The 27759-nt window shown below is 44.5% G+C and overlaps 1 protein-coding gene across 1 annotated transcript in view; it reads right to left on the reverse strand.

Annotated features, from left to right (window-relative positions):
• Nucleotides 1–310: 310 nt before the first annotated feature.
• Nucleotides 311–27759, reverse strand: part of MEI1 (meiotic double-stranded break formation protein 1) — a 37864-nt gene continuing 10415 nt past the window's right edge. Inside the window, exons 11-31 of the mRNA XM_050985291.1 lie at nucleotides 25281–25415; nucleotides 24622–24736; nucleotides 23478–23596; nucleotides 22295–22436; nucleotides 20809–20920; nucleotides 20098–20158; nucleotides 18796–18893; nucleotides 17916–18090; nucleotides 17666–17813; nucleotides 16837–17109; nucleotides 13607–13772; nucleotides 11578–11682; nucleotides 9820–9930; nucleotides 9082–9266; nucleotides 6631–6712; nucleotides 5878–6083; nucleotides 5092–5173; nucleotides 2949–3055; nucleotides 2003–2134; nucleotides 1725–1834; nucleotides 311–457 (exon numbers count right to left, since the gene is read on the reverse strand). Coding sequence (XP_050841248.1) covers nucleotides 412–457; nucleotides 1725–1834; nucleotides 2003–2134; nucleotides 2949–3055; nucleotides 5092–5173; nucleotides 5878–6083; nucleotides 6631–6712; nucleotides 9082–9266; nucleotides 9820–9930; nucleotides 11578–11682; nucleotides 13607–13772; nucleotides 16837–17109; nucleotides 17666–17813; nucleotides 17916–18090; nucleotides 18796–18893; nucleotides 20098–20158; nucleotides 20809–20920; nucleotides 22295–22436; nucleotides 23478–23596; nucleotides 24622–24736; nucleotides 25281–25415 — 2710 coding nt within the window. The 3' untranslated portion in view covers nucleotides 311–411. The remainder of the gene's footprint in view (nucleotides 458–1724; nucleotides 1835–2002; nucleotides 2135–2948; nucleotides 3056–5091; nucleotides 5174–5877; nucleotides 6084–6630; nucleotides 6713–9081; nucleotides 9267–9819; nucleotides 9931–11577; nucleotides 11683–13606; nucleotides 13773–16836; nucleotides 17110–17665; nucleotides 17814–17915; nucleotides 18091–18795; nucleotides 18894–20097; nucleotides 20159–20808; nucleotides 20921–22294; nucleotides 22437–23477; nucleotides 23597–24621; nucleotides 24737–25280; nucleotides 25416–27759) is intronic.

Genomic DNA, 27759 nt, shown 5'->3' on the forward strand with positions numbered 1-27759 from the left:
GTCTCCTAATCCCTATGGGACACGTAGCGTATCTGCTTCCCCCGGGATCCTGGCTGAACCCCCGCCGCCCCTTCCAGCTCAGAGCAAAGGGACCATCCCGCAGCCCCATCAGCCAAAGCGAGTCAGCAGAGCACCTCTTCCACAGCACTCCTGTTCGACATCATTTCCCCAGGCAGGGCTGTATTTTGATCGATGAAGGGCATCAACCCAGCCTTATCCCGCACAGAAGGGGAAACAGCCGTTTTAGTAACAGAACTTTTTAATTTCAACAAACCTTTTTCTAAAACTGAGCAACAAGTAACTTCCTTTGTCCTTCTTCTCCTACTACTCAGTGGGAAGGAATGGCAGGATGGGGTCTCCTCCTAGATTCTTGATTTGTTCCTCTCCTCTGTGCACTCTTATCTTCTCATTTCAATCTCCAATGTGTGAGAGGGACACTGCCACACTTCCCAGACATCTGTCATTGACAGCATGAGTGGAAACCAAAAGAAAGGCATACATGCTTTGGGAATTCCCAATCTGACATATCACTGACGGGAGGTTTTCATTACTAAACCAACCTTCCCCAAGCCATGGAACCTCACTCCCAACATACATGAGAAACATCAGTGTAGGTAAATCTGAAGAGAAGCCAAAGCTCCATTTTGACCAGAGGATTTTGTCTTCCATGTCCGTGACAATCTTACTCACATAGTCCCACTGCTTCACTTGAAGTGCATCTAAGATCCTTCCTAGCCACCAAGATTTGAAGGTTTCTTAATACATAAAAGAGTCAGAAATGAAAAGTAACTTCAGCAATGTAACAAAACCTCCCATCCAAATTCCTTCATCCCTGTGCAGAGAAGAAAAATGGAGTGGAGAGGGATTTTGTGGGGCTCGATGGCCTCCACCAGGACAACTTGCCCTCTGATTGTTCCACAACAGAGCAGTAACATCACATTGTGGGTAAGCATGAGGACAAGCTACTCTTGACAGGACAAACACCTCACCCACCATGTACCCTACTCATGGCTGATGACAGTGCCCCACAGTGAAGGAAGTCCCCACACCCACAGGAAATCACTGTCACGGCCACTTCCATCACTGCTATACATTTGAGGCAATGCAGCATGATAAAAACAGGAAGGCAAAAACAGTTTGAAAAAAAACATGCTGCATCAGGTTCCCTCTTTCTCCATAAGGCATCTGGGAGTGGCCTCTGCATCTATCTCCAGAGAAGAGGATTCAGTTCACAGTGGCAGACTAGGTCCAAACAGAAAAAAATCTGATCATTCCACTCAGTGATTCCCAAATGCTCTCTGCATTTTCAAAGTGCCTGAGTCATATCTGGTTTTCCACTACTTCATGGGCATACTGGCACTAGATGGCATGCAAACAGAGATTAACTTATTGCTCATCCTCCAGGGAAATCAATACAGGGATTGTTACTGCTTTGAAGCCAGAGACTCCCAAGCCTGCTCCTCTTTCATCAGACCACCTCTCCTTTATAGATGAATGCAAGCCCAGCACACACAGCCTTCTTTAATCCCAACTGTCTACTAATTTCCAAAATGTCTTCTCAGATCAGGACAAGATGAAGTCTTTCATCCCACAGTTAGCCAAGTGTAGAAACCACTCAGAGTTTTTCAATTTTGTTTGCCTTCAGCTGGAACAAAGGAGCAGCAAATTAAGTATCTCTTCTACCTCTGTTACACCTGCCACACACATTAGCTATCAAAGGATACACAATGTCCTGATGCTTTACACACATGGTCCTCTGTCCCAAGAGCTGATCCAGCAAGGTCTGAATGATCCCTGACTGTTCTGGCTCCACCTGGTAATGACTAGTCTGAATCTGAGGGCTCAGAAAAAGAGAATGATTTCCAGAACAAGATAAAACTGTTGGGCTTGTTCCTTCATACTCCCTCCCTCATCTCCACACAGACCAATGAGATCTTCAAAGCCCAAGGCAAACACCTAGGGATTCCCTTCCCGTTTTTCTAAGCAGTCACTGCTCTCTTACCTGAGAAAGGAAGAAGTGAAGAGCACAAGCTGTGGCCTCAGGCAGCTCTGCTATGTTGGCTTCTGCTGCCTCCTGAATAATCTGGCTAATTTCTTTTTGAGAAATAATATTGCTGCTCTCATATCTCACAAACTTGAACAAAGGAAAAAATAGAGACATTAAACCAGTGGAAGACCCACAGAGTGCAACAATGACTCATCACTTGCAAAGCCCTCTTCTGTGCACCATTACTGCAGCACCTTAACCACAGGCCTGATTTTTATATTTCAAATGGAACCAGTGCAAATATCTATGTTGATGGTGCTCTGATTTATAGCCAGACTTATTTTGGTTTAACCTGGGAGGAACTAAAATAAATGAGGTAACCTTTTAAAACTGAAATAAGAACAGCAAATACTCACAGACCCATCTTATATTTGGAGGGGGAAGGTTTGATTTAATAACCCCTTCCTCTCATTCACTGCCATGAGGGCTGTTTCTTCAGTATTTCTGCTGGGTAGGATCACATTCCCCCTCTAGCCCATGGACCCCATATACAGCAGGGTAGAATACGGCACTAACTCCCTGCCCTGAAAAGTCAGGTCTGTAAGGTCCAGACGGGAGAGAAGCTGCAATGCCAAGCAGCCAGCTTGTTCCCTGACTGGTAACAGCAGTTGCATGTTCTCTGCAAGTTTCTCCTCTCCTCCCCAGGGATCCTAGATGATATAAATAAATGTTACCAACACCAGAAGAACGGGAGGCGCTCACTAACAGCAGTCAGTTTCTGCAGGGTGTAGAAGTTCACTTGAAAGTATCACTATTGATAGAGGGCAGGAATACAGTCCCAGGCAAAGCCACAGCAGTATCAGAGACTGTGTTGCATAGCAGGTAAACTACCGCTACTAACCAGCTCACGTGCATTCTGCCAACATACTGGGAAAGACGGGGACCAGCCCACCCTTCTCACCAAAGTCATCAGCCTAAGAACTTCTGGCTGCAGAAAGGACTTCTGGCCCCCACTGAGTAGTGTGAAGAGCAGGAATCGATGCCACGGCTGTGAAGCAACGTGCAGAGCTGGGAAAGAAGGAGAAGCCAATCAAAGACAGCTGCAGAACTGCGAAAGTGACAGGCTGAACCCAGCTAAGGACAGTCTTGAATACTGATCCCAAGTTTTCTCTCCTAGACCCCATGCTGTGAAACACTAAAGGGACATTTTTCACTGTTCTTACTTGGTTTTTAATCTGTCACTTTCTGGGCAAGAGTTCAGTCAAAAGGACAAAAGCTTAATAGCTTTCAAAGCAGAAAATACATATTGTCCATCTTTGCACTGGCACAGGAAGAGAAACCTTCTCCTGGGGTGTATGTCATAAAACAGTGAGAGAGTATCTTTAGCCTGGGGTTTTAAAAATAATACCCTCCAGTTTCAATATGAGGACAACTCCCCTGACCTCAGTTTTTATTTAGCTGCAGAATACCCTTTGGGTAATGAAGAAAGCCCTATAACAGAAGCTGAATAAAGTGAGGCTGGATCTGCATCAGACAGTGGACGATGGGGACCAGCCAGGCTGATGGTGGCAATGCAGTCAGTAGAGAAAATGCTCTTACTAAAGAACAAACACAATAAGATAACATGTATTAGGTACGGCCATAAGTCTATGATGGCAAGAAGTCTTTCACTGAATGCTGAAATTAAAATGTTATTACCTTGTATTTAGTACAGGTTAGGAGCATGGGATGGACAAATTAATCAGCTGATATAACTTGTTATACTATAGTAACTCCCCAGAGTCTTAAAAAGGTCTCTTTTCCACTGGCAGTCACATAACCTCCCTATTGCCACTACAAGAATCTTTCCCATAGGAAAACAACACTGAAAAATAATGTCAAATATTTTGGGGATATCTTTCACCTGGGGTAATTGAGAAAGTACCAGCATTGTGCATGAGCCCTGCTCTGCACATTCAGAAATATCTCTGGACCAAAAGAGGGTTTTAGAAAGCCTCAAGTGAGTCAACTGCTAGAGGCAGAGCCCAGGGCAGACTCTTTCCAGTGTTCTTGCATCTTTCAGCCAAATAAAGCCATGACCCTCATTCTGCTTGGAATAAGGAGACTCTTGTTATTGCTGTTATGAACTTCAGCACCACAACAGCAGCCAAAGTGACAGGTTCAGCTGTTGCTGCAGCAGCATTTCATTGGTTTAATCCCAAATGAGCAGAGCCTCCCCATAACTTTTTTTTTTTTTTTTTTTTAATTCAGCCTTTTAATAGCCTCCCTTCAGCTACTGGTTGTCATTCATCTGCAGTATTACATCTTTATCCAACCACTTCCTCTCTCCCACCAGTGTCCCTTTTGCCTGGTGTTCATTCACTCCATTCCCTTCTCTATTGGGGTTTAAACAACTGAAGTGAACAGGTCAGGGTACAGAGAACTTTCTGGTTTAAGAACAGAGCCAGCACCTGAAATTCGTGGCAGGAGGCTGACAATAAGCAGAAGGGTCTATTCTTCCCCACAACAATGTACAATGTATATGGTACAAATGTAAAACGCAGTGATATTATGTTATACTGAACACATGGTATACATTAGGTCTGACATGCATTCTGGAAACCACGGTCAGAATTCACCCCTGGAAATCCAGTGTTTTCCATCTTCCATTCCCATCTTCCCATTGCCTAATATCCTGTTCTCCCTTCCCTTCCTTCAGGGCCAAACTATGACCAACACTGCCCTCTTGTAAGACACATCCTGTTCAGATCCTCCCTCCATATGTTTATGGTCTAGAGATTTGATACAATTGGCCTGAAGGTCAAAGACTATTCCTATACTCCTTCCATTCCCAAACCTTTCCTTCTTACAGGGCTGGAGAACTACTTTTTGCCTTCTGGAAAGCATTTTGGTGTCCAGAGCCAAAGTGAAGGTTCATGTAGGGGAGCCAGGCACTCTGATCTCATCCCACAAGGCACAATATTACCTTTAGGCACACAAATAATTTTTCTTGTTTGGCATAAACTGATTACACACTTTCTCCAGAGTGCTACTCAATAGAGAATAAACAGCTCAAAATCACTGCAGGAGGGGAACTAGGAGTAGAAAGAGCATGAAGACTTTACCAACATCCTGGTTCTTCACATACAGGTATTCCACTAAGGTTTCTAGGCAGGCAACCACTGCCTGAGAGAGCAGCAAGTCTTTCTGGAATACCAAGAGAAAGAAAAAAAAATCCACAAACCCAGTCAACAGCTATTGCAAGAGGAAAATTCATAAAGTGCCAGGATCAGAAGAGTATGCAGCACAGGAAAATAACACCTTTCATCTCCTTCAAGGAATGCAATGTGCTGCAAATTATCTGTCACATCAAGGAGCCAGACAGAGCTACGACTGCTTATTTTGAGAATAAAAATAATAAGTAACAGCCTCCAAAGAATAAAGATAGGAGCCCAACACAGCTTAAGAGTTAAATGTAAACTGATGTACCCTGGAGCCCAACATCACTTGAGCAAGTTAAATGTATGCTGATGCACTCACTACCCCCAAAAGCACCTTATCAGGGGCATGGGGGATGGACTGGGATTTGTTATACTGTCCCTATGGATGTGGCATCCCTGCAGAGAAAGAGATGGGAATACAGAAATTGTCATTAGTACACAGAATTTCAGCTACCCAGTTGAGCAGCAGGGAGCACCGCATAGCTTGATTTACCTTCTCTCTCACTGCACTGTGCTGCAGCAAGAGCATTTCCCCTCCTCCTCATCACATGTCTGTAAAGGGTGGAAAATGCAGGGAGAAGAAAAAACAAGCAGGCAGTCCCTTTGATTCTGCAGAAGGGTGGTTTCTCCTCAGCTTAATGTTCCTGAAGCCCAACACTACTGTTGTTCCAAAAGTCATATTTTATATACCTGCAACTGGACATGCACCAGAAGGTTCTGCAGACTGACAACAAGCGAGAAGACCTGCTGCATGGCAAAGGGGTGCAGGGCAGTGTCCTGCAGTGTAGATAGCTGTGGTTCAGTAGCACTTGGGGCTGTGTTTTGGCCAACAATCACCAGCAGGGAGGAGGAGAAGTTCTGTCGCAGGACAGCTCTCAGGAACTGCATGATGCTCACTAGACAGAGAGATGCTTATTAGTGTGTGTCAGTGTTTTTCTCTGCTCTACCCTGTGTGCTGGTGCCTGTGCTATATAGCATGGGAGAGGGTGACGAGAGAATATATGAGCTTAATAGCCCACCAGAGTTGTCTGGCAGCTGCTGACAGCTGTAGACAGGAATGGCAACATGAGTTTCTTTGTTCATCTCCTTCTTTGAGACACTAGCACAGTTCACACTCATTTCCAGATGTCAATACCAACCTCCAAGAAGATCTGTCCAAACACAGAAGAACTACAGAACTTCCCTTTTGCCCCTTCTCACCACCAGTTACACATTTACAAAGTCAAATGGACCAAAGTTTCCAGATTCTGTCCAGCACCCCCACCATTCCATTCCATTCCATTCCATTCCATTCCATTCCATTCCATTCCATTCCATTCCATTCCATTCCATTCCATTCCATTCCATTCCATTCCATTCCACAGTCATCAGTTCTCCCTTGCTGCTTGTATCACGATACTAGTGGCTGCTTCCAGATAAATCCCCCTAACAGATTCAAAATACCTAACAGCAGGGTTGGCTTCTTATTCCTGGAGATGACTGCATTCAGAACTTCTGTAAGGTCTACAGAGAGTGTCTGGTGAACCTAGAAGAGAATTAAATAGAAGAGAAAAAGTGGTGCTGGTTTGGAGCAGATAGAAAGCTCCATTGTGTACTTCTAGTTCTTAGACAGTACCCTATGATGACCACTGAAAACCAAGGGAACAGCAGCAGGGTTTCAGGAGGCTGACACAGATGGGAGAGTTACATCATTGGACCCTCATGTTTCACTCATCACTAGCCTGAACTGCACAGCTTTCAAACCACAGTCTTGTTTTTACTACTCCCTGCAGGACCTCTGGCATGTGGCTGTTAGCCTGCCAAACACATGAAGTGGCAGAAACGGCCACCACCAAGGTGGCTCTACCTTAGCCACAGAGCCAGGCAGCAAGACTGAAGAGCCAGGCAGCCAAAAACCAGCAGTGGCCAGAAGCTGTCCTTGCTTGCTGGAGCTGGGGCCTGCTGAGAGCCCAGGGATAGGAACTATTGCATGGGTGAAAGTGGCAGAGGAGTTTAGGGACTTGGGAACTAAGGTGGGCTTGAGAGGGAAATCTGCAATACATTGTTTCCTTCACAGAACAGCCATTCAAGGGCAAGGCCATGAAGGCCCAGAGAACACCAGAAGGGTTCAAACTCTTCAACAAGCCGGAGAGTTGATATGGGAAGGCAGGAATAAGGATCACAGGGCTGATTCCTTTAAATACTCTTCTGAAGAGAGAAATATTCCACAGAGAACTAGGAGTAGCTCCTGCAACATGGTGGCAGTGGCTACTCACCACAGAACTGACAAGCCAAAGCCTCTAATAGCCTACCATCCATGAGCCCTGTTTATAAAGCCAGCAGCAGTAACACAGTTAAGATGTAAGCTGGCTATGGCCAGACAAGTCCTCACTATTAACATCAGCCTGAGATGAATGTGGCCATTTCTTGAGGCCACTGTTCTCCTCTAAAAACTGCAGGCTCAGAGAGACAGCCTGTCATCAGCTCACATTCATAGCCACAAAGGTGCTCTTAGGAGAGTCTCCAGGATGCTTCCTGCAGCTCCAGCTACACTGAACAGAAGAAAGAAGCAAGAGAAGTGACTCTTCTGCTTCTTCCCCTTCAAGAGAAGATTAGAAACACTGATAATTAGACATGCTGAAGATCAGAAACATTGAAGCAGTCTTGAAGCGTTTCAATTTCCCAGCTGTATCTGCAGTTTCTGTCCTTATCTCTGGTGCAAAAACATTTCTGGGTTGTATATCATAGCACATCAAGCCAGTGGTATTGATAAAACCCAGCAACAGGCTTATAAGCTGCTAAATGATTGCACTTCAAGGATCAATAGGAGCTGAGAGCATCACTCCCAGAAGATGAAGCTCAATACTTGACACTTGACACTAGAATGTGGTTTGGGACTGGCACAGCACCAGACACAGCCCTGTTTTAGAAACTGAGAAGGCAGGCTGTACTTAGCAGCTCACAGAGCAGGGCCAGGCTGCATTCCCACAGCTGACAGTCTGTACAAGTACCACGCTCTAAGCCCTAAGCAGAGGCTGCAAGCTGACAAAGTAACGGTTGCAGACTTAGTCTGGGCTGGTCTTCTGGAAAACATCTTCCCTCAGCATTAGAAATCCAACCCTTGCTTTTCTGTGCACATGCATGCACGTCCTTAATGTGATTTTATCATCTGCAAACAGGTGTTCCAACTCCCAAAGAGCATACTCTGCCGGGCATAACTGCAAGAGCAGAGCTCACAACTCATGACACGCTCTCTAACTCCATATCAAGAGAGGTCTGGGTAGATAGTTCAAAAGGAAACATTTTCCCTTGTATTGGCATTGGAAAATGCTTCCTTCAAAGTTGTAATTCCATTAATAGCTGACAACTCCAGCTTAGATGTCTTGTTGGACTGAAAGCATCAAATACAATGACAGCTGCCCACATTCATAAGAGCTTGCTAATATTGAACACTTACTTGCCAATAATAGGTTCTATCTCACTATTGATCATTTTAGTAACAAAAAAGCAGTTTACAACATGAGAGCTGTGCCTTTCACCCCTAGTCTTCCCTTGAGAAAGGTTTTAAAATATTTTTTGCTCTGTCCTGAAGAGGAAAGTGATTTGGATCAAGAAGGCTGGGTATGCACTTCTCCCCACAGGATTTGCACCCCTCTTTAACTCTTCAATGACTCATGTCTCAGACCTTCAGGGACATACTAACTTCCAGTCCTGCTGGAGAGGTGCAGCAGGGAATAACTTGCGGACAATAACAAAAGAGAAATCAACAATCAGATGACAGGCCAAAGTAAAACACTTATATATGTATATATGTATATATATATATATATATATATATACACACACACATATTTATTTTTAAGGTTTATCCATGTGCTGACTCTGAACACTAGAGTGGTTTAGAGTGGTCCTAACCTCAGTATTGTAGCGATGCTGATAAAGCAAAAGGGATGCCACCAACAGCCATCCAGAGCACAGCAAGGCATCTTCAGATGACAAGAAGGAGGCAGGTCTGGAAGGAGGGGACCACAGCCAGGTGGATTCCAAAACCTTCTGCAGGAGTTCCAGCAAGGACACATTGGAGAGCAGCACAGCCACTGCTGCATGAGAGAAACATAATCAGAGAGGGTGATGGGATGGCACAGGCTAAACCAACTTGACAAGCACAACAGAAGTGCAGAGCACACCCCTGCAGCAGTGAGGTAGCCCAGCTGCCACAGCTCATCTGAGTGAGGCTGTCCAGCTACTGGTTTTCATCACCCAGAGCACAAGCAACTGCTCAGCCAGCTAATCAACTAACAACACAGTAGGAAAGCCAATTAGAGCTTTTCCCTAGTATTGTTTAAATTTTTGAACTATGACAATACCAGGATATTTCAAGCTAGGCACCAAAGGACCACTGCTGTGTTTATGAACAAGAAAAATACAGTGATTCTGTCTTTCAGCAGCCAATTCTTGAATCATGAGAAGGCAACAAAACCAAACTAAACCTCAAAAACTTCATCCAAAGTATGAAATGGTCTTTAATTATAATGCTGTGTCTGGATGGGGAAACATCCACCTTACCTGCTAAGACAGTTAGAATACAGTCTCTGATTGTCAAGCTACAACCTCACTGAAATTAACTTAGTAATCAATACAGTCTTCCCTCACCTCTCTGTTGACTACAAGGTGTTGTCTGATGAAGACTCCAGTACAGAAAATTCAAGGATGGCTGCAGGAGGTCAGTGTCCCTTGGCCTGCATTTCCCACAGAGATTACAGACTGGAAACAAAAGAAAAGGTGTAATAAGGACACCAACTTAAGAGAGCACCTCAGCAAATGAAAGAAGTCAGACGGGGGGAGGGAATTCAGACAAAGGGAAAATAAACACAGCATGGCACAGACAAAGCAACAGGTGTTTGCTCTAAAGTGTTTGCTTTAGAGTGGACAGTGCAGTGAAGGACGAGTGCAGAGAGGGGAGAGGAATTGAAAAAGATATATTAGAGTGCATTTATCACATTGGGCAGTAATGAATCCAAAAGCAATGGACTTTAGGTCATCTGTTTCCACAGCAAAAAAACTGCAGTGTGAGTTATCTGCTGCCACAGTGTGAGTTTGATTCTAGTGCTAGAACAAGCATAACCAACGATGTGACTGTCTCTCATGGTGACCAGACTGGGGAAAGCCATGGAGAGCTGTGCTCCTCCACTCACACCAGGAGTAAAATGTCATGTTTGTTGTAAGCACCAACACTTAGCAACAATGTTTAGTAAGAGTTAGGGAGGGAAATTCAGGACTGCAGGGCTCAGCAAAACTGTTATTGGAGATCTTTTGGAGAGCTTACAACTTGAGTAAGCAATTCTCAGAAAACACACATCAACACGCCCCTTCCATCTAAGAGGCCTCATGAGAGGAGAGTGTCTTGCACATCCACCCCTAGAGAACACAGTTAGGAGGCCAAGGAGAGAATAAATGGGGTGGCTGGGGTAGGGAGAGAGTTGTGTGGAAAAAGAACAAAGCAGAAAGCAAGAGCAAAAGGGGCTTGTGGCTCCTGGGAGAAGCTGAGCTCTGTTCTAAAATCACAGCAGCTAAAAAGGCTGGGATAAAGAGGCAGTGGTTCTTCCACAGCCCCAGCTCCCTTGGCTAATGAATGTCTGAGAAACACCATTCTTTACAAGGGCAACACAGGCAGCCCTGAGATATGAAACATTTCAGATTGAAGGGGATAGTCCTTCAAAGTCTGCTGGAGAAACCAATTTGTCAGAGCAGGGAAGAGATGAGAGGATGGATCAGCTGAACTTTCCTTCTAGTATCTGTTCTTTTTTCACAGCTATATGAACCTCCAATAACCAAGTAAGAAGGCAGAAGTCACCAAGTAAGGATCACAAGGCAGCAGGTTATGGTATGGTAAACAAACACAGCCTGCTCTTCTGTCTTTGGGGTGGAGTGGGCAAGCCCTGCAGTTGGTTGGGAGCCATATACTCTGGATTCACATCCCAAGGAAAGCCCAGTTTCACTAGACGTCCTGATAGCTGATTAAGAAGACATGACTGTGGCCTGAACCCCACCAGACTGTTATAGCAAGGATGGACAGGAATGATTCAGGAAGCACAGCACCATGCAGTCACATGCCACACCAACAACAGTCACTGACCCTGAAATCTTGTCATGCTCAGGGGAATACTTTGGCCACCTTGTGAGGTTTCAGTCAAAAAATGTATTGTAAAGCAAGAGGAAAGAGAACCTGGGCCTTGTTAACTGAGTTAGTTACCACAACTCTTTAAAATGCGCTGGCTATGAAAGCATCTCAAAGCAACCATTACTATAATGCTAGGTCAATCTCCTCTCAAAGGACAAGGAGCAAGCCCCTAATCATCTTATGGAACAATTAATAAACACTTCCCTAAGAAGATGGATGCACATACTCACCCTGGTGAATCAGCTTGAAGTCTGTGCTGTCCAGCTCCCTTATGCCCTTGCTCCGCAGCTGCACCAGGAAAAGAAGGCTCAGCAAAACAGGCAGGTTCCTGTTAGCTAAGAAGGGCACAGACAGCTTAGCCTGTCAGTGAATTCCAAACTGTTGTACCTTAAAGTGTGCCAGGAACTGTTAATTTTCTGGCTGCAGGATAGGGACACACACACACAGACACAGAGCCCCAATGTTATTCTCATCTCTATAGTCCCCTCTGGAGCAGGTCCCCTTTCTGGCTTGGCCTGAGCCACACCTGAATCCTGCCAACACCATTTCAGGAGCAACTAAAGAAGGGGGAAAAAGGGGCTAGGGTCATTCACACCCATCATGAGCTATGTAAGGAGCATGTTCCTTACACTTTGAAATTGATACTGCTAATAAGCTAGAAGTCATCAGCCCTTTCTAGACTGCTCCCTTTCTGCCCACTTGACCATTACTGTTACTTTTGATGGCAGCCCAGCTGCACAGCATTTGTTCTCCTCCATCTTGTGAGACTGGAAAAATGCTGTCCATCCCATCCCACAAGGAAGGGCAGAGACAGAAGTGAGAACCTCACACATCAGGCCTGTATGTAAGGAAAATTGAGCTATTTAGATCCCCAACCCCACAGAGCAATCTTCTCCCTACTATTCACTTTTTTGATGTGCTGTTAAGGTTTTGTACTGTATACAGCCATACGTACAGCAAACAAGTATCACCTCCAGTAAACGTTCCACAAAGGCACATGAGTTTTCAGTTTTGAGGAGAAAACATTTATGGGTGTCTTTAATGTTAACATATTCCTGATGTAGTCCAACTGTTGGGCTTCCTTCTTGTCTAAAAGCAGGCTGGCTGCTGTTTGAATAGGGATGCAGATCCCCTAGACTTAACTACCCCAGGCCTCACAGAGATGCCTGTGTGCTGGGAGACAAGGAAGTCTGTCTCCAGAGTACATCTGGTGTTTGACTTTCTGGATGGGGTTGCCAGGATGTCACTTAATAAGTGCAATACAAAGAAGAGCTACACATATTAACAGTAGCAGAAGGGCTCAAATCTTGCAAAAGCTCCTATAGCTCAGTGTCCTACCTCCATCACCAGTGGTTTGGAGGAATAGGTCTGACTCCCTATAGGAAATGCAACTTGGCCTCCCCACAGCTCCTGGCATCCCTAGATCAGCGACAGAGGGACATGCAAGTTCAAATGTGCAAAACTCCAACAAGATCAGACCTAGATGATCTTGTAGCCTCATGCTCTACCATCCATCCCAACTGCTGCACAACAAAACTCTTGAAACAGAGCAGAACTGTTAAAAGCATCAGTGGCCCCCTCAGGAACAAGTAAAAGTTGTGCTAAGTCTCTATCCCGAAGAGCCAAGAACATCCTAGCACTGCTCCCTTTTTCAGTTCAAGCTCATGGATTGGTTTGCACAGCACCTTTCTTAGTGGGACAACAGGTCCAACATCACAGACAGGGCTAGTAAAGAAAACAGGGATTTCCTCCAGTCAGAGCCTTGCTCCCTTTGAGAGACTTAACAAAGCTATAAGATCTGGTGATACCACAGTGCCTGTTTGGGGATCAATACCATGAATGATTCAACCCTTGCTCCTGATTTCTGTGTACTGGAGCTGTATACTCAGGCCACCCAGCTGTTTTGCACAAAGAAGAGGCAAAAAGGAGGATGTCTTTCAGCCACCACTTGGGCCCCAATTCAAGCAGGAAGATTTACCAGCACAGCTCTCCATTTGAACACTGACAGCAGTATACAAGAACCCTGCTTTGGTTTAACAATCACAGTTTGAAGCCAGAACAACCTAAATTAGAAAAAAGGCTCTCACTTCAAAATGAATGCCTGAAAAAGGAAACTAAATTAGTACAGTTCTGTCCATAAATTTCCCCATGCAGATAAGTACTCAAGCTACATCAGCAGTTCAAAACCACTTTATCCCAGACTGTGTTCCTACAGCTAATTGATCTTACAGCAAGACCAAATCACAGAGGTGGGGTCACCTTGTAGGGTGGCTGAGCTGCTCTCTACCAGAAGCTGCTGCAGAATCTGTAAAAATCGGCTCCGAAGGAGGTCACAGACAAGGACATCCTCATTTCTTTCCAGAAAAGTCCTTAGAGTCATCAATACCTTCCAAGCCACTTCCACAGAGCTTGAGCAGACCAGGTCCTGCAAAGGAAGAAACAAACACATTATCTTTCTATCCTTAGGCAGAAGTCCTAAAGGCAAAAGTCTTTCTGATTAGGCAGAAGTCACCACTATTTAATACCATTATGCTAATCTGGTGCCTTGGGAAACAGCCTAACAAAGCACCATTAAGATTAAGTATGTCCTGATTAAATACAGAACTGAATAAAGCAGAAGGACTCATGTCTGTTAGGCACCTCTCAGTAATATCCCATTTCAAGAATGATTTGGTTCTGTAAGTGTAAGGGTAACATATATTTAAGGTCACAGTTTTAGAAAAGGGAGAACTAAACAGGAGAACAGAATCTCTGGCACCTCTACTCTGCATGTTGTTTTGAAAAATCAGCTTGCATATGAAAAATGCTTGTCTAAAATCAAACTTATGAGTCAGTCCATAATTCCTAACTTTCCAAAGGCTGGCAGCCTTGTATGTGCAGTAGTAACATAACTAAACTGCACAAAACATATGTAAGCTGGGCAAGCAATCAATCAATCACAGGAAAGAGGAGAGTCATGTGCACAGCTCACAAGCCTGCCTCTTGACTACAGGCCTTTGTCTGGAGTCTCTGAGCTGAATCCCACAGCCAGGAGGCTTAGTTTGGGCATAGTCTTCATGTTGAGGTACATAATAAATTCACGTGCACAGCATGTACAGAGGCAGTTGTATAAATATCAGACAGAAAATGCCTGGTAGTGCTGACATAATATGACCATTTGAACACATATGAGGTCAGCACTACCTTTCCTTTCTTCCTGCAGTAGTCCTGGCTACTGCATTGCAATGGTAGAGTTGAAGAGGTAAAGAGGAAACTGGTCTCAGCAAATGAGCCTACAGCCTGCCTGGACAGCTTGCTGCCCCTCCCAGCTGCCTTCTCCTATCACACAGCAGTAATGCATCCAGACTTCGATGGTGCAGAGAAAATGGCTGTGGGACCCCATACCCAAGGAAAGCAAATAAAGAACAGGCTGGCTGTGCCAGAAAAAGCTTTCTAGTTCTGCGACGAATTCCTGTCTCTAGCAGAGACTTTCACAAATAAAGGGCAGGGAGATGTCTGCACAATCATCTCTGCTGACTTAGATGTGCTTCATATGACATTCAGGAATGTAACTTAACATCTCTGCTCTCTGAGAGAGCACCTCAGACCTGGAGCATAGAGAAGATAAGTGGGACAGTGTGTCATCATGACTACATTCACCCCCAGATGAACACACAGAGCACAAAATGACATGAAGCAATGACCACAGCCTTTCTGGTCCTGGCAAATGCAGCATTGTGTTAATCGGTTCCTTCCTACCCAGAAGCTCAAGGTCTCAGATGAAGTCACTAACCATCTGTTATATCTAATCCAGGCAATTATTCAAAACAGATAAGCAAAGAAGTCATCCTTGGAAGGACATTCATTTTTGTTTCACTGTACCATGCAGAGGCCTTTCCACTCCACTAGTGCATTCTGAGGCTTAGGTTATTCATCTCATAAGTTTTCTTTATATGTGACAGTATATTTATCTCTGCATATTGCACCGTTTTATTAGTCCATCTAAATTCAGATTGATTATGCTTGTCCACAATTGAAAGGTGAGTTGTCAAAGCCTGTGACTTATTACAACTCACTTTAAAGACTGGAACAGATCTAAATGAATTTATTTCTGCAAGAGCACGTGGCAAGGCAGAAAAGGGAAAGCAGGAATGTTGTACCATTCAGGGAAGGGAGACACCATTTATGTTTTGCATATTGACAGACCTGCTTCAGTTTATGGAGTGATAGGTTCCAAAACTACTGCCAAAGGAAAGAGTGTGGACAAGCCTCATGGGACACTTCACTTCCTTAATTTTTCCTGATAAATAAACTCATTGCTCACTTTTACTAATGCTCTGCAATGGTATCAAATGCCTGGATGCTGTTACCTACTCTGCAACATCATCCCAGCTGTGAAAGAACTGCCCCACCTGAGAGCTCTCCTGGCAGTCATTTCAGTAACATCAGATATTAAAATTTAGCCATAGCCTCCTAGATCAGAACAAACACGTTCTGTAATGCCCACTGGATGCCCACTCAGAGTCAAGCCTTGCTTCCTCTTACTTCTTTACCATCTGCTGACATGGGCTTGCCTTCTCAGTGACAGTTTTAATTTCTCTAAGGGACTGGAGAAGAAATATCATAGTTCTTAGATTTTGCCCTTCCAGGCAAATCTCATGTTCTTCTGTGGAAAAGTTAGCTAATATTTACTATGTGACTGGCTCAACAGTCATGGGACAAGAGGCCACTGATGGGGAAGGGTGACAGAAAGGTGAGAACAGTGGAAGTGAGAAAAGGTCACTAAGCAGCCATCAGGACACAACTGTGTCATGATTACATGGCTTAATAGAGCTCATTACACCAGCTAAAGGCAAACACACTAGCCTGCTACTTCAAGGCCCCTTTCTCTCCTGAAGTGATTAATTTTCCCTGTCACAAGACTATTATTTTATCTTTTAAGAGCAATAAAACATGTTATTTGCAGTCCTAAAAACTCAAGAGTACTTCAAAATTCTCTGACAAGAGTCTCCAGTTAAAATGAGACAAAATTAAAACCTCAAACAGAAAGCTGTGCCCTCAAGACCTGTTCTCTGCACACTGCTTTTTCAGAGTTCTTGTTCTTTATACCCTTCTCATCTGTGAGTCGCAAAGCTTTGCTCCCAAATTTGCAAAACAGCTTCTTAAAAGGCTGGCACTGAAGAATCTGAAGTACTCAGCTGTGTATCCGGATAGTGGAAGGAATGGGATTTTTCATGACATACATCAGCATAACTCTTCAGATCCCTGTCCAGCCAACTCTCAGAGGATCCCTTCCTTTCACAGTGGATGGATGACAGAGAAAGAGATAACACACATGCAAGGTCCCATTTTCCACATAAGGCTTCCCTGGCAGGTGGAAGTCTGTGTACACACATATGGCTCCCTCTGTCAAAATCCTTGGTTTCATAACACCACTAAAAGCTTTAAGAACCAAAAAGCCCCCAAAATCAGGGCCAAGATAGCAGCTCGTCCTTGTGAAAGCCACATACCAGTAAAATAAGCAAAATGCTGGAATTGCTCTTCAGAATGGGAAGCAATGGGTTAGCACTGTTCAGCTGATCTGACGAGCCAAAATCAGCTTCTTCAACCTCAGTCTGCTTGCAGTCCTCCCAGGAAAACCAGAGTTGGAGCACTTGGTGTCCAAATCTCCCCATGAGCTCAGGGTAGCGCAGGAAGAATTTCACCAGGAGAGGACAATGGACATAGACCGAGCTCAGATCTGGAAGATTATCCAGGATCCTTCTTATGGTAGACAAATATCTCTGGTAAAGAGGGAAATGGCAAGTGAGACAGAGAACAAAATACTCACTAATACTGAATATAAAGCATCTGAAGTGATGAGACTTTACTGCAAGAAACAGTCACACTGCCTTTTCAGCAGACAATCAAACACATCGGTTAAACATCATTTTGTGAAGCCCATTTGCATCACAAAGGCTAAGAAAGCTGTAGGCTTTATACAGAGCTCAAAGCTGTGCAGCAGCAAAGAGCCATATGGGAACACTAGAAAGCCTGCTGCAGAGGCTGGAGATGTGTTTGGGAGACTGAGCTATGAAATTCATTATATTCTATATGTGAATTCACAGCCTATCCAACGCAGTTACACTTCCCACACATACACAAGTTTATTCTGTCATATCTATATTCCCCTCTGTATTTTCATAGTTAATTTCCAGAGTGTAGATGCACTGCACAGTCTTCTCTCATTCACTGCTCACCACCCATGCCAAAATACTTTCTACAAGAAGGTTGATGTGAGTGGAGAGAAACCTTAGTTTCAACAAAAAGGCTCCAAGAGGTAGGAATGAAATCTTTTACCACATCCAGGGCTTTGCCTTTGTCCTGACAGACAGCAAGGAGGTAAAATGCAGCTCTGAGTATGTGTGGAGGGGGACAGTCTCCATGGTCCTGTGCTGACAGGAGAAAATTTCTTACAGCTAGAAATAATTCTGCATCTGGAACAAACCTGCATTGAAGGAGATTGGAGTGGAAACAGTAACAATAGATATGCTTTACCCACCAATACATGGTATGTAATGGCCACTTGCTTTGTACAGTCTTGGCTCACCTGTCCCCGAAGGTGTAGGCAAAGTATAAGAGCAGTAGGAAACAGTGCTGGTGGCTGCAAAGAGACTGATCCAAAAAGAAAGGCTCAGGGCTTTCAGATAGGAGGAGAAGGCTTTCAGCAATGGTGTAGTTTAACTGAGGCAGACCCTTCTGCAGGAGCTCAGACATCTCCTGCTCTAAAAATAAAAACATAAGCAGGCAGGAAATGATGAGCAATGTCTATGGAACAACTCCACAGTCTGCATACACCAAGCACACCTCTGTGATTTGGCATCAATAGTGGTGTGAGACCTGATTTAACAGAGCTGGCTTTAAGGATGAAAACACAGTTTAAGGATGAAAATACACAATCTGTTTGAGATTCTGAGCCCTTTGCTGATGCTGCCTGCATGGTGACCAACCACTGCTAATGGGAAAAGTGACTTTTCTGATGTAGAAACTGTCACCTCATTTGTTTGGGACTTACCTATTATGGAAAGTTACAGTACAGGCAGGAAGGCTTTATAGAGTATGCCAGAGGGAAAAAAATTACCTTAATCTGCAGATATGCCACTTGACTGTGGCAAATAATTTTGTTTCAATTAAGCATGCACAGCTGTGCTAATAAATGCCCCCATGTAAACAAAACTATAGGCAGATTAAATGCATTCTTTCAGGTAGGGTTCCAAACTCTTCAAAAGGCATTTTCTGAGTGTTTTCTGCGCTGGTGCTTGCTGGACCAGCTTAAAAACAAGCTGGGGAAAAAAAATATCTCTCAGTCAAGCTTTGTGTGTCCTTCCTTCCCTTCTCCTTTGTCCTTTTCTATCTTTTTTTTTTTCACCTGTTGCCTAAACAGAGGGCCTCAAACTAAATAAACAATTTTTCTCTTTCCTCAAACTTGCCCTCCTGAGAAGAAGTTCTCGTCTTCTCTATGGCTGAGTAAAGGTTCAGGCATAAGCTGCAGAGGAAGCTGGAACAGGTGTGATTCAGGACAGGATTACTGTGAAGAAGAGCAGAAAGAGACAGTAAAGAAGGCTAGAAATATCCTCTTCTTACTTCTGTTATCACACACTGTCTGCCAGAATCTCATTTTACTGAATGATCACATACAAGAACCTGCCCCATCACAAGAAGACTCTAGGAGCCAGCCTAGGCTTCCAGGAAAATGATGAGTTCCCAATGGACTGTTGGCTCACAGATGTGGTGGTGTGTGCAGTGACAACAGTGAATGTTCATGCCTTGGGCCAGTGTGAATACAGTGGGGTACTCCCACAACCATCACACCTTGTCTACACAGAGAGTCCTATAAGGACAGGACCCCTAACACTGCAGAGAATGGGAGGTGTTTAAGGGTAGCTCACAATACAAGGATTCCACTGGCAAACAACACTTATTGCCAGGGATGAACACTGAAGAATGTCAAGATAGCAACTAAAAGGGTGAGAACAGCTATTTCCAAGTATTTCTCTCTCTCCAACCATTTCCTTGCAGAACAGGACATAAGCAGACATCTGTAACACACCGTCCCTGGCACAGCACAGTGCTCTATTGAGAATCCTAGATCACCCCCACCATACTCAATTCACAAGCACAAATGCCCCCACTCAAAGTTCCACGCTATTAAACTGGACTAGGAGTGCTGTCTATTTTGCTTACTTTTTTAATGAGGTACAGTCACAGGAAAGAGGAGGTAAAACATCTCTGCAGACCCACAGAGAGTCTCCCCAAATACTCCTCAACCTAGAAATCATAGCCTCTACTACAGGAGATCTTTTGCAATGCCTGCTACTGAAGTTATCCTCCTTCCCCCCATTTCTAATATCACACCACGAGGAACAACAACAGTGGTAGTAAATGCTTAGGAAGCCAGAGCTCAGATGGAACTGATGCTACTGATACTTCACTTCAGAACACCCACTGAACTGACTACTCGAAAGTCAAGCTGCTCTATCTGTGCAACTCACGACAGAGCACAGAATTCTCCCAACGCCGTGTAAATCCATCCGCCCCCTACCAAACTGTTTCTCCCTTCTCCCACATCAAGCTCTTCTATTGTCAGTAACCATTTACATTTTCCAGTAAGACACAAGCATTCCTGAGTCTTCCAGCCTCTCGTCTTGCCTAATCAGGAGTATTAGATAAGGCATGATCTACTTTCCCATCTGGAAATTCTTGGCTCACTAACAACGCACACATCACAATACCTCTGTATGGAGCAAAATCTGGCCTTCAGCTCCAGCGTCAGTCGGATGAAGGACGAGGATGCTAGACAGAAAGCAAGACAGAGATGTCAAAGGAGCACAGAACATGTATGATAAGAAAAAAGAGTAGGCAGGTCCCACAACCACCCCCATACATATCCATACAGGCCTGGTGAAGAGGGCAAGCCATCTCAGTAAGAATATACATATTAGGCTGCCTTTCAGAAAGTAAATTACTCCAAGTTTGAGTGTGAGGAGAGTATCTGAGATTAATTTGTTTTCTCAGAAGTGAAGATTTGCCAGTTTCACATGTTTAGAACAGAGGAATTGTCTACATCACCTCTCTGACGTGTGAAGAATAAGGCACACATAGACTAAACTATGATTTCTACACAATAAAATCCCACCAACAAGTCCAACATAATCCCTGTCTACAGGAACAGCCAGTTCAATTCTGAATTATTCCAGAGGGAAGGATAAAGCTGACACAACATTCTTATCCAAAATAAAACCTGTCCCATCATCATTGCTAGACCAAATAACTTTTCCATCCTGCTGAACACAACCATGCACTCTATTCTTACTCATATAAAATTGTAATAGAATCCTCCCCATAAAGTCTCAATGTTAGGCTCATTGCCTCAGTAATATGCCGTAGCAGCAAGTTCCACCAGTTAAGAGCACAGAGAACACGATGCCACAATACCCTCATACCCAGCTTCTTGGAGAACTTTTTCCTCATGCTTGGCATCACTGTAAAGAGGGTGGTGAGTGCTGAGATGAAAACCTCTGTCACTGACGGGCTGACAGCCCTTTCCAGATAGCTCTGTGGAAAGATAAATACATCAAGTGCACAAGATGCTATAAACACTGAAGGCAGTAACTTCCTTCCAGCCTCCTGCCTGCCCAGAAAGTCAGGTTTCTAAATCCAAACAAATAGAGTAGCAATTCTTTTACCAAAATGCCTGGCAGCAGAACAGGCTCACAGAGCACTTTGAACACAACAGTCCCCCTGCCAGCACTATGAGCTGTGCTGGTAACTCTGCAAGTCATCACACCAGACAAGAAACATCTCCTGGACTCCAGCAGGCAACCAGTTAGGCCTTAATGCACAGTGACTGACCCTACTGCCAACATTGTCCTGGAAGCTCCTGCTCTTACAGGTCAGATGGATAATTCTCCTATACAACATAGGACATATGTTTAAATGCAGCTGACCTCAGGAACACTTAACACCTGTGCTTCAGTGTTTCACTGAGCAGTGGCAACACAGGCATTTGAGCTCTCTACAGAATCCAGCCCTGAACTGTTTAGAACAGAATGACTCAACTCACTCTTGTTGAAGGTCACTGGACAATTTTCTCACAGTCCATTAATTTTTACCCAAGTTCAATAAGCAAGAAACAGAATACTGACTCCAGCTCTGCCAAACTGGACATGCACTGCACCCTCCTGTCAGGGAGGAGAACAGCAGTGTCACTGCAGCTGCCTACCAAGAGATTGGTTAAGAAAACACCAACCAAAACAACTGCAAGAATCCATACACCTGTGCCCATCATAAAGCACAAGCAAACTTTATGGAATGTTAGGAACCACAACATAAGTCCCATTGTTTTGACAATTCTGCTTGAAGTGTCTTAGGGACAGGCCTGTATGGATCACTAAAGCACTCATGAGTCTCCACAGCTACTTTTTAAATCATGTCACAGGCCTTACTGAGGCACAATGCTTAATACTGCCCATGCAGACTGGGCAGCCTCATCAGTACCTTCTGGGAAGAAGCACAGAAATGAAATTGCAGGTGCAAACCATGGCAGCTCTCTGGGACACAGGCAAGTTTTGAAAAAGCAGCAGAAGGGGAAACATCAGTTCAGGCACCCTTCATTTCCTGACACATCTGGAGCTGCAATGGATCCCACGGCATGGTAGGAAGGCTATGGGATTGCACAGTCTGAAGAAAGACACTGACATCCACATGGAAACTTTATGAATTTCTGCACCCTCTGAGAAAATACAGTAAGGTTTGCATGAACTGTGTAATTCCATATTTGGCTGTGGGAAAGTGACAAATGCCACAACTGTTCTTGGTTTACTTGACATGCCCTGTTCCCCAAAAAAACATTTGTGCAACGCACTCTTGGTGCTTGACAGAACCTCTTCAGGTACCCATGGAACAGACCAAGTTCAAAAGAAATCCTACCATGACCATGGGGATGCAGAGACTGTCACAAATCCTCAACAGGAACTCAGAGAAGTTGCTTAGTGTGTCTTTGCTCTCGGAGTTGGGGGCAGTGAAAGCATTCTCCTGGGCCATGAAGTCACCCTGGAATTCCACGGCTAACCTACAAACACACAGTGGATAACAGAGGAAAGAGGAAACCTCCTCACTCTGTAAAGGAATCCAGGAGATACTAAATTTTAATCACTATTTTCACCATAAAGGACCCACAAACACTCAATGGGTTGGAAACAGAGGGATCTGGCAATCACACTCAGTTACCTCTTGAGTGAAACTATTAAAAGTCATCAAGGCTGCACAACAGTACACACTGGGAAAGGAAGGCTCAGTTTCTCTGAAGAAAGCATGTGCAGTGGGAAGCTCTAGTGTGGCAAGACTGGTTTTCAGCCATACCAGAGAACAATACAGTAAACCTTGTGAAAATCAGCTAAGGGACCATTTAGCTGATATAAAATCCCTGACAGAACCCAAGTGCCCTCTAACATGACCCCGAGACTCTGGGACAGTGCAGAAAGGTGTGTCTGATTCTGACTGAATTATCTCAGCCAACCCAAGTGATGCAAGGCAAAAACTAACTTGGCTAGACCACCCTAAAAGCTGATTCATTCTGATTCATACACAAACTCATCTACCACTGTCCGATGTGCAGCTAAGGGTGCCAAATAGCTCTGATCCAGCAAAAGAGGTAAAGTTGGTGCCTATAAACCCACTTCCAGTAACAGGTCACAGACATGAGCAAATCCAAGGCCAGCATCTGAAGCACATATACATTTGTTAAATGGCTAATCCCCTCTGGCAGTGAAACCACATTGCATAGGAATCTGGTTTCACACATACCTTCCAATAGTTCTTACATTACCAGCAGTTTTGGTGAATTTTCAAGCAGTCTCTCAAAGCCCAAAGACATGAAATAAACTGGCAGGTCCCAGGCAAATTTCATGGGAGACACATTCAGGTGTCACAAAATTTTCACTATTAATACATACCCCTGACTCTGCTGTTTCACTGACCAGTGCCATGCACTGAACTCACCTGTGATATTTCTGTGGTGGGGCTGGGTGGAGGAACACAGTCACAAGGACAGAAGAATGGACAGACATGGACACACACCACCCACCCACACACCTTCCTAACTTGTCCTCACCTGCAAGCATTTCTGAAACTTTCCAGGGTATTGAGCAAGAACTGACCCTGTCTCTGAGGAAGTCTACCAGGATTTCTGTTTGCTGAGTGACTCTGAGACATTGAGAATAGGAGATCGCCCTGTTAAAGGAGAGAAGTCTTTAAAATCTTATGTCCACTTTCAGAAAAAACTAGCTTTCTCCTCTGACACCAGCAGCAGGAGGAACAACAGATTGCACTTCACTCCTTCACACAACAATTTTTTTTACTACCTTGCTTTCCCAGAGAGGGCAGAGTTAAACAGCTCGTGTGTGCTCTTCCTAGGGAGGACAGAGTTACAGGGCTATTAATTCTGCACTGCCCTGTCTTTAGAGTCTATATTACCATGATTTGATCTAATCTGAGTTTTAAGCATTTCAGCTAATGGAGCTTTAAATCCTTCTGAAAAAACTTTGTACTTTTTAAAATTTTCTTTCCTCCAAATACTCTTCAGACAACACAGCAGAGCTCTTCTCCTTGCTTAGCAATGAAATCTTAGAAGTTCTTCTACTTTGGCTCAGAGTTTTAAGCAGCTATCCATGTACTAATTCTTGTTCCCACACAGCATCCCACTGAGTCAAGCCTGAAGCCAACTGAAGCGTCAGAGTTAATCATTTGCCCAAACTGGGAACAACTTGGAACTCAAAATCTGCCTTTAAGCCTTAACCTGTTGTGGTGGTCTTCTCCATAATGCCAGAGGAGGGCACAGCTGCACACTGACGCCTGGCAGTTCAGAACTCCTTCTCCATTTCATGCTGAGATACCTTGGCAGAGTATCATCATTTCCCATTTTCTCCCTTTAAACACAGCCTGCATATCCTCACTATCTAATTTCCTTCCTGTGAAGCTCCTAATTCTGAAAGGGACACCTAGCTCTGTGTGTGTGGAAACTGACTGGCCAACATCTGCCTATGGGACAGAACTTGGGTCTAAAAAATGTTCATAATGAATCTGGAGATCTGCTACTCCTTTGAGTATGGAGGTGTTCTCCCCACTAATGGCACAAAATCTAAACCTACATGGCTCTAAGCCTACAGCAAGGGGATGAAACATATATAAAACATCAACACAGGAAGATCATCACTGTCCTGCTCGGTCCTACCAACAAGCAACAGCTTTTGACTTACTGCATGCCTCTTACTACTCTGTGGTGGGGAAAGGTCAGCACAGCGCTTCAGCACTGCCTCCAGAAGCTTCTGCAGTTCTTCATATGGGACTGGAGGGGAGCTCAGATGGTCCTTCCTTAACAAGTGAAGACAAAGACAAGATGCACAGTCCCTGCAGGGGACATTCCACTAGGAAGGCAACACCATCAGAAATAACTGCTCTTCTGATGGAAATATTCCACTGCCACTTCTCTCCAGCAGAGCATAGTAAGGTCACAATATCTGAATAGCGTCTTCACCCACACATAAGCCCAAACACACCCTCAGTGCTCTGTCTGCTCTCACTACAGTCAGGAAGCCCATGACTCTCCAGCGTCTTATGTTTATTATTCTTATCAATCTGGATGGGGCACAGAGTGACAAAACCACAGCAGCTGCTGTACAAGCCTGCCTGGAACACTAGGTCCTTCCTGCAATGACTTGCTGCCTGCCACAGCTTCATTGCTCTGGCAGCTTTCCTGAGGTGGGTGGGAAGCTGGCTCTGCTGTACCCACGCCTGCCTCAGCCACAAGTCCCACTGCAGAGCACGTTCACCCACACAGCCACAGGGGAACTGCAAAGCCCAAGACGGTATCAACAGATCTATCTGAAGAAAAGTCTGCAAATACATTCCTGCCTACCTCAGGAAAGCAGCCACAGCTTTCACAGCCTCCACTGCCACCTCCAGCACTGGGCAGTTCACTGTCTCCATCAAAACATCAATGGCTTCTATACATACACCTCGGTTTGTGAACAATTTGATTTCCACTGGTTGCCTGTGAAGACAAAACAAAGTAAGCAAGGAGAATGTTGTCAGAGTTAGGTAACTGCAGTGCCCTTTCTTCATTTCAGCAAATGGACAGCTGAGCCATGAGACCGCAGCCATGTTTTTCAGTATTGAGTGCCAGCTGTTCTCAAGGAGATCCTCTCACACTTGAGCAGGTAGAGGGTTTGCTACAAAGAGGACATTTCAGCCAGTCTAAAGGCCTACCATGATAAAACATCCACAGCCTGGATAACTGTGTGTCTACTCCAGAACACTGTCATGAAAAGCACAAAAAAAGCAAGCACTGCAAAATATAGTGACCTCTGTGCCTTGGACTCTATGTCCAGGCCATCTGCTCTGACATTTGTGAGTTCATCTAGCAACTTATATTTTTAAGTATACAAGCAAACATCACCATCCTAGAGGATAATGCCATGAGAATAGCTTCTCTCACTGCACTCCTAATGCCAGATGCTGCCAGGGCAGGAACCTTCACAAACTTGAAAAGCAAACAGGAAAATAAACACAATCCAACTGCTTTGACAATCCTTTTCGACAGTAAGCATTTTGGTCATCTGTGACCCAACACCTTTGAGCATTCAGCATGAGAGGATGGAGGAACAACAGGCCATTAATCCCATTATTGGACAGAGCTATGTAAATGGCAGACTGTGCTCATTTGGCTCCTGGCAAGTCAGGTACAATTGGAAGGGCAGGGGGAAGACAGGCAGTTACATGCAGACAAGAGGCACAAACAACCTGCCAGAGGGTCCCTCCAAAGTGAAGCAAGAAAAGCATCACAGCATGAGAGGAGCCACATTTGGGAGCCAAAACTATTCCCTTTATTCAATTTTCTCAGTCGTACCTGACTGAAGAAAGCCAGGAGCACATGCTCTCATGCACAAATGGGAAAGCAAAGTGAACTTCAGTAGAAATAACACTAGTAGCCCAGTTACATGGCAAAAAGGGAACAGAGGAAGAACCACTCTTTTTAGTCACTCAGTGGGATGGAACCCAGCTTCTCAGCCACCTCACATTCTGCTGTGAGAAAAAGCTGTGAGGTGGGCATGGCAAAGAAAAGGACTTGTGGAACTCAGGCATCAGGAGCCAAGCGACAAGTGATGCACTGAACTTACAAGTTTCTTCTACTCACACTGGGTAATTCTATTAATCCTCTGTATTTCCTTTCGTTAATCACTGACCTTCTGAAGTAAAACACATCGGGAAGAAAAAAGTCTTCACTGACTCATGCAGGGAAGAAGGTATGGAGGAGTATTGTTGACTCATTCAAGATGCACAAACTCACTTTCAAGATGGTGCACTGTGATATCTTCGGGGCCTGGGGGAAAAGTGTGAAGGGCAGCACTCTTCCAGCTTCCTGCAATGTCTCATCTTTGGGCCCCAAACTGCACCTGCCACATTGGTTATGCTGGGAGAGGTAAGGGTCACTCCAGGGAGAGCTACCCGACATTCCTGACATACTGCCAAGGGGAGCAGTACGTCCTGCATGGACCTCACAATGTGTGGCTCACTTACCAAGAGAATCCAGCTGCAAGCTAAAACCAAGATGAGAGGTTCCAGCATAAGATCCCTTTCCCTATTATGATATAATTTCAAATAAAACGTGATTTCTAAGGCAAAGCTCAGAGAAACAGAATGGGTGTACGAGAAAATGAGAGCAACTGCACAGAGTGTTCTCTTTGTTTTACAAGCATAAATGCTGTAATTAATGTTCCCAATGTCCCGGTTTCTCTTTTTGACAGATCCCACACTGGCATCACCACACTGTTCTAGCACTGTTGCTTTTTCTTCTCCTTTTTACCCTGCCACTTGCTACAAAATTGACTATGACATTCCCAAAATTCTGCTCAAGGGCTCTCTTGGGGGATCTAAGTGGCAAAAACGAGACTCTGTCACTAGCATGACAGGACAGGAACAAGATCATAAAGGCAAGAACAGGAAGCACAGAAGAAAAACAAGCCAGTGTATATTATTTTTTAGCAGAAAACAAGAGGAAAAAAGTGACAGAACACATTAATATTTCAGCCTAGAATTTGTTTTTGCCGTTTGAATTTAGCTCAGATGATGACAGAAGACCAGAGGCCATGGAATTTGCATGCTTTGTTTTGTCATAGAGGCACACTTAGCAGGAGCTGGCCTGCTCACATATGCCTGGACCTTCCTGGCCTTCTCTCCTGCTCTGTCTACAGCTGAAAAGAGATTTCACCTCCCTAACCGGCAAAGAAGCAGGAAGAGGAAGATTTAGTGGTGGATGTAAGCACAAACAGGACAAGCTGGGAGGTTTGGAAACAACCATCAGGCCCTTCTTTGCAAGAATAAAGGAGATGAGATTG

This window comes from Serinus canaria, chromosome 1A, assembly GCF_022539315.1.
Source record: "Serinus canaria isolate serCan28SL12 chromosome 1A, serCan2020, whole genome shotgun sequence".
NCBI classification, from domain to species: domain Eukaryota; kingdom Metazoa; phylum Chordata; class Aves; order Passeriformes; family Fringillidae; genus Serinus; species Serinus canaria.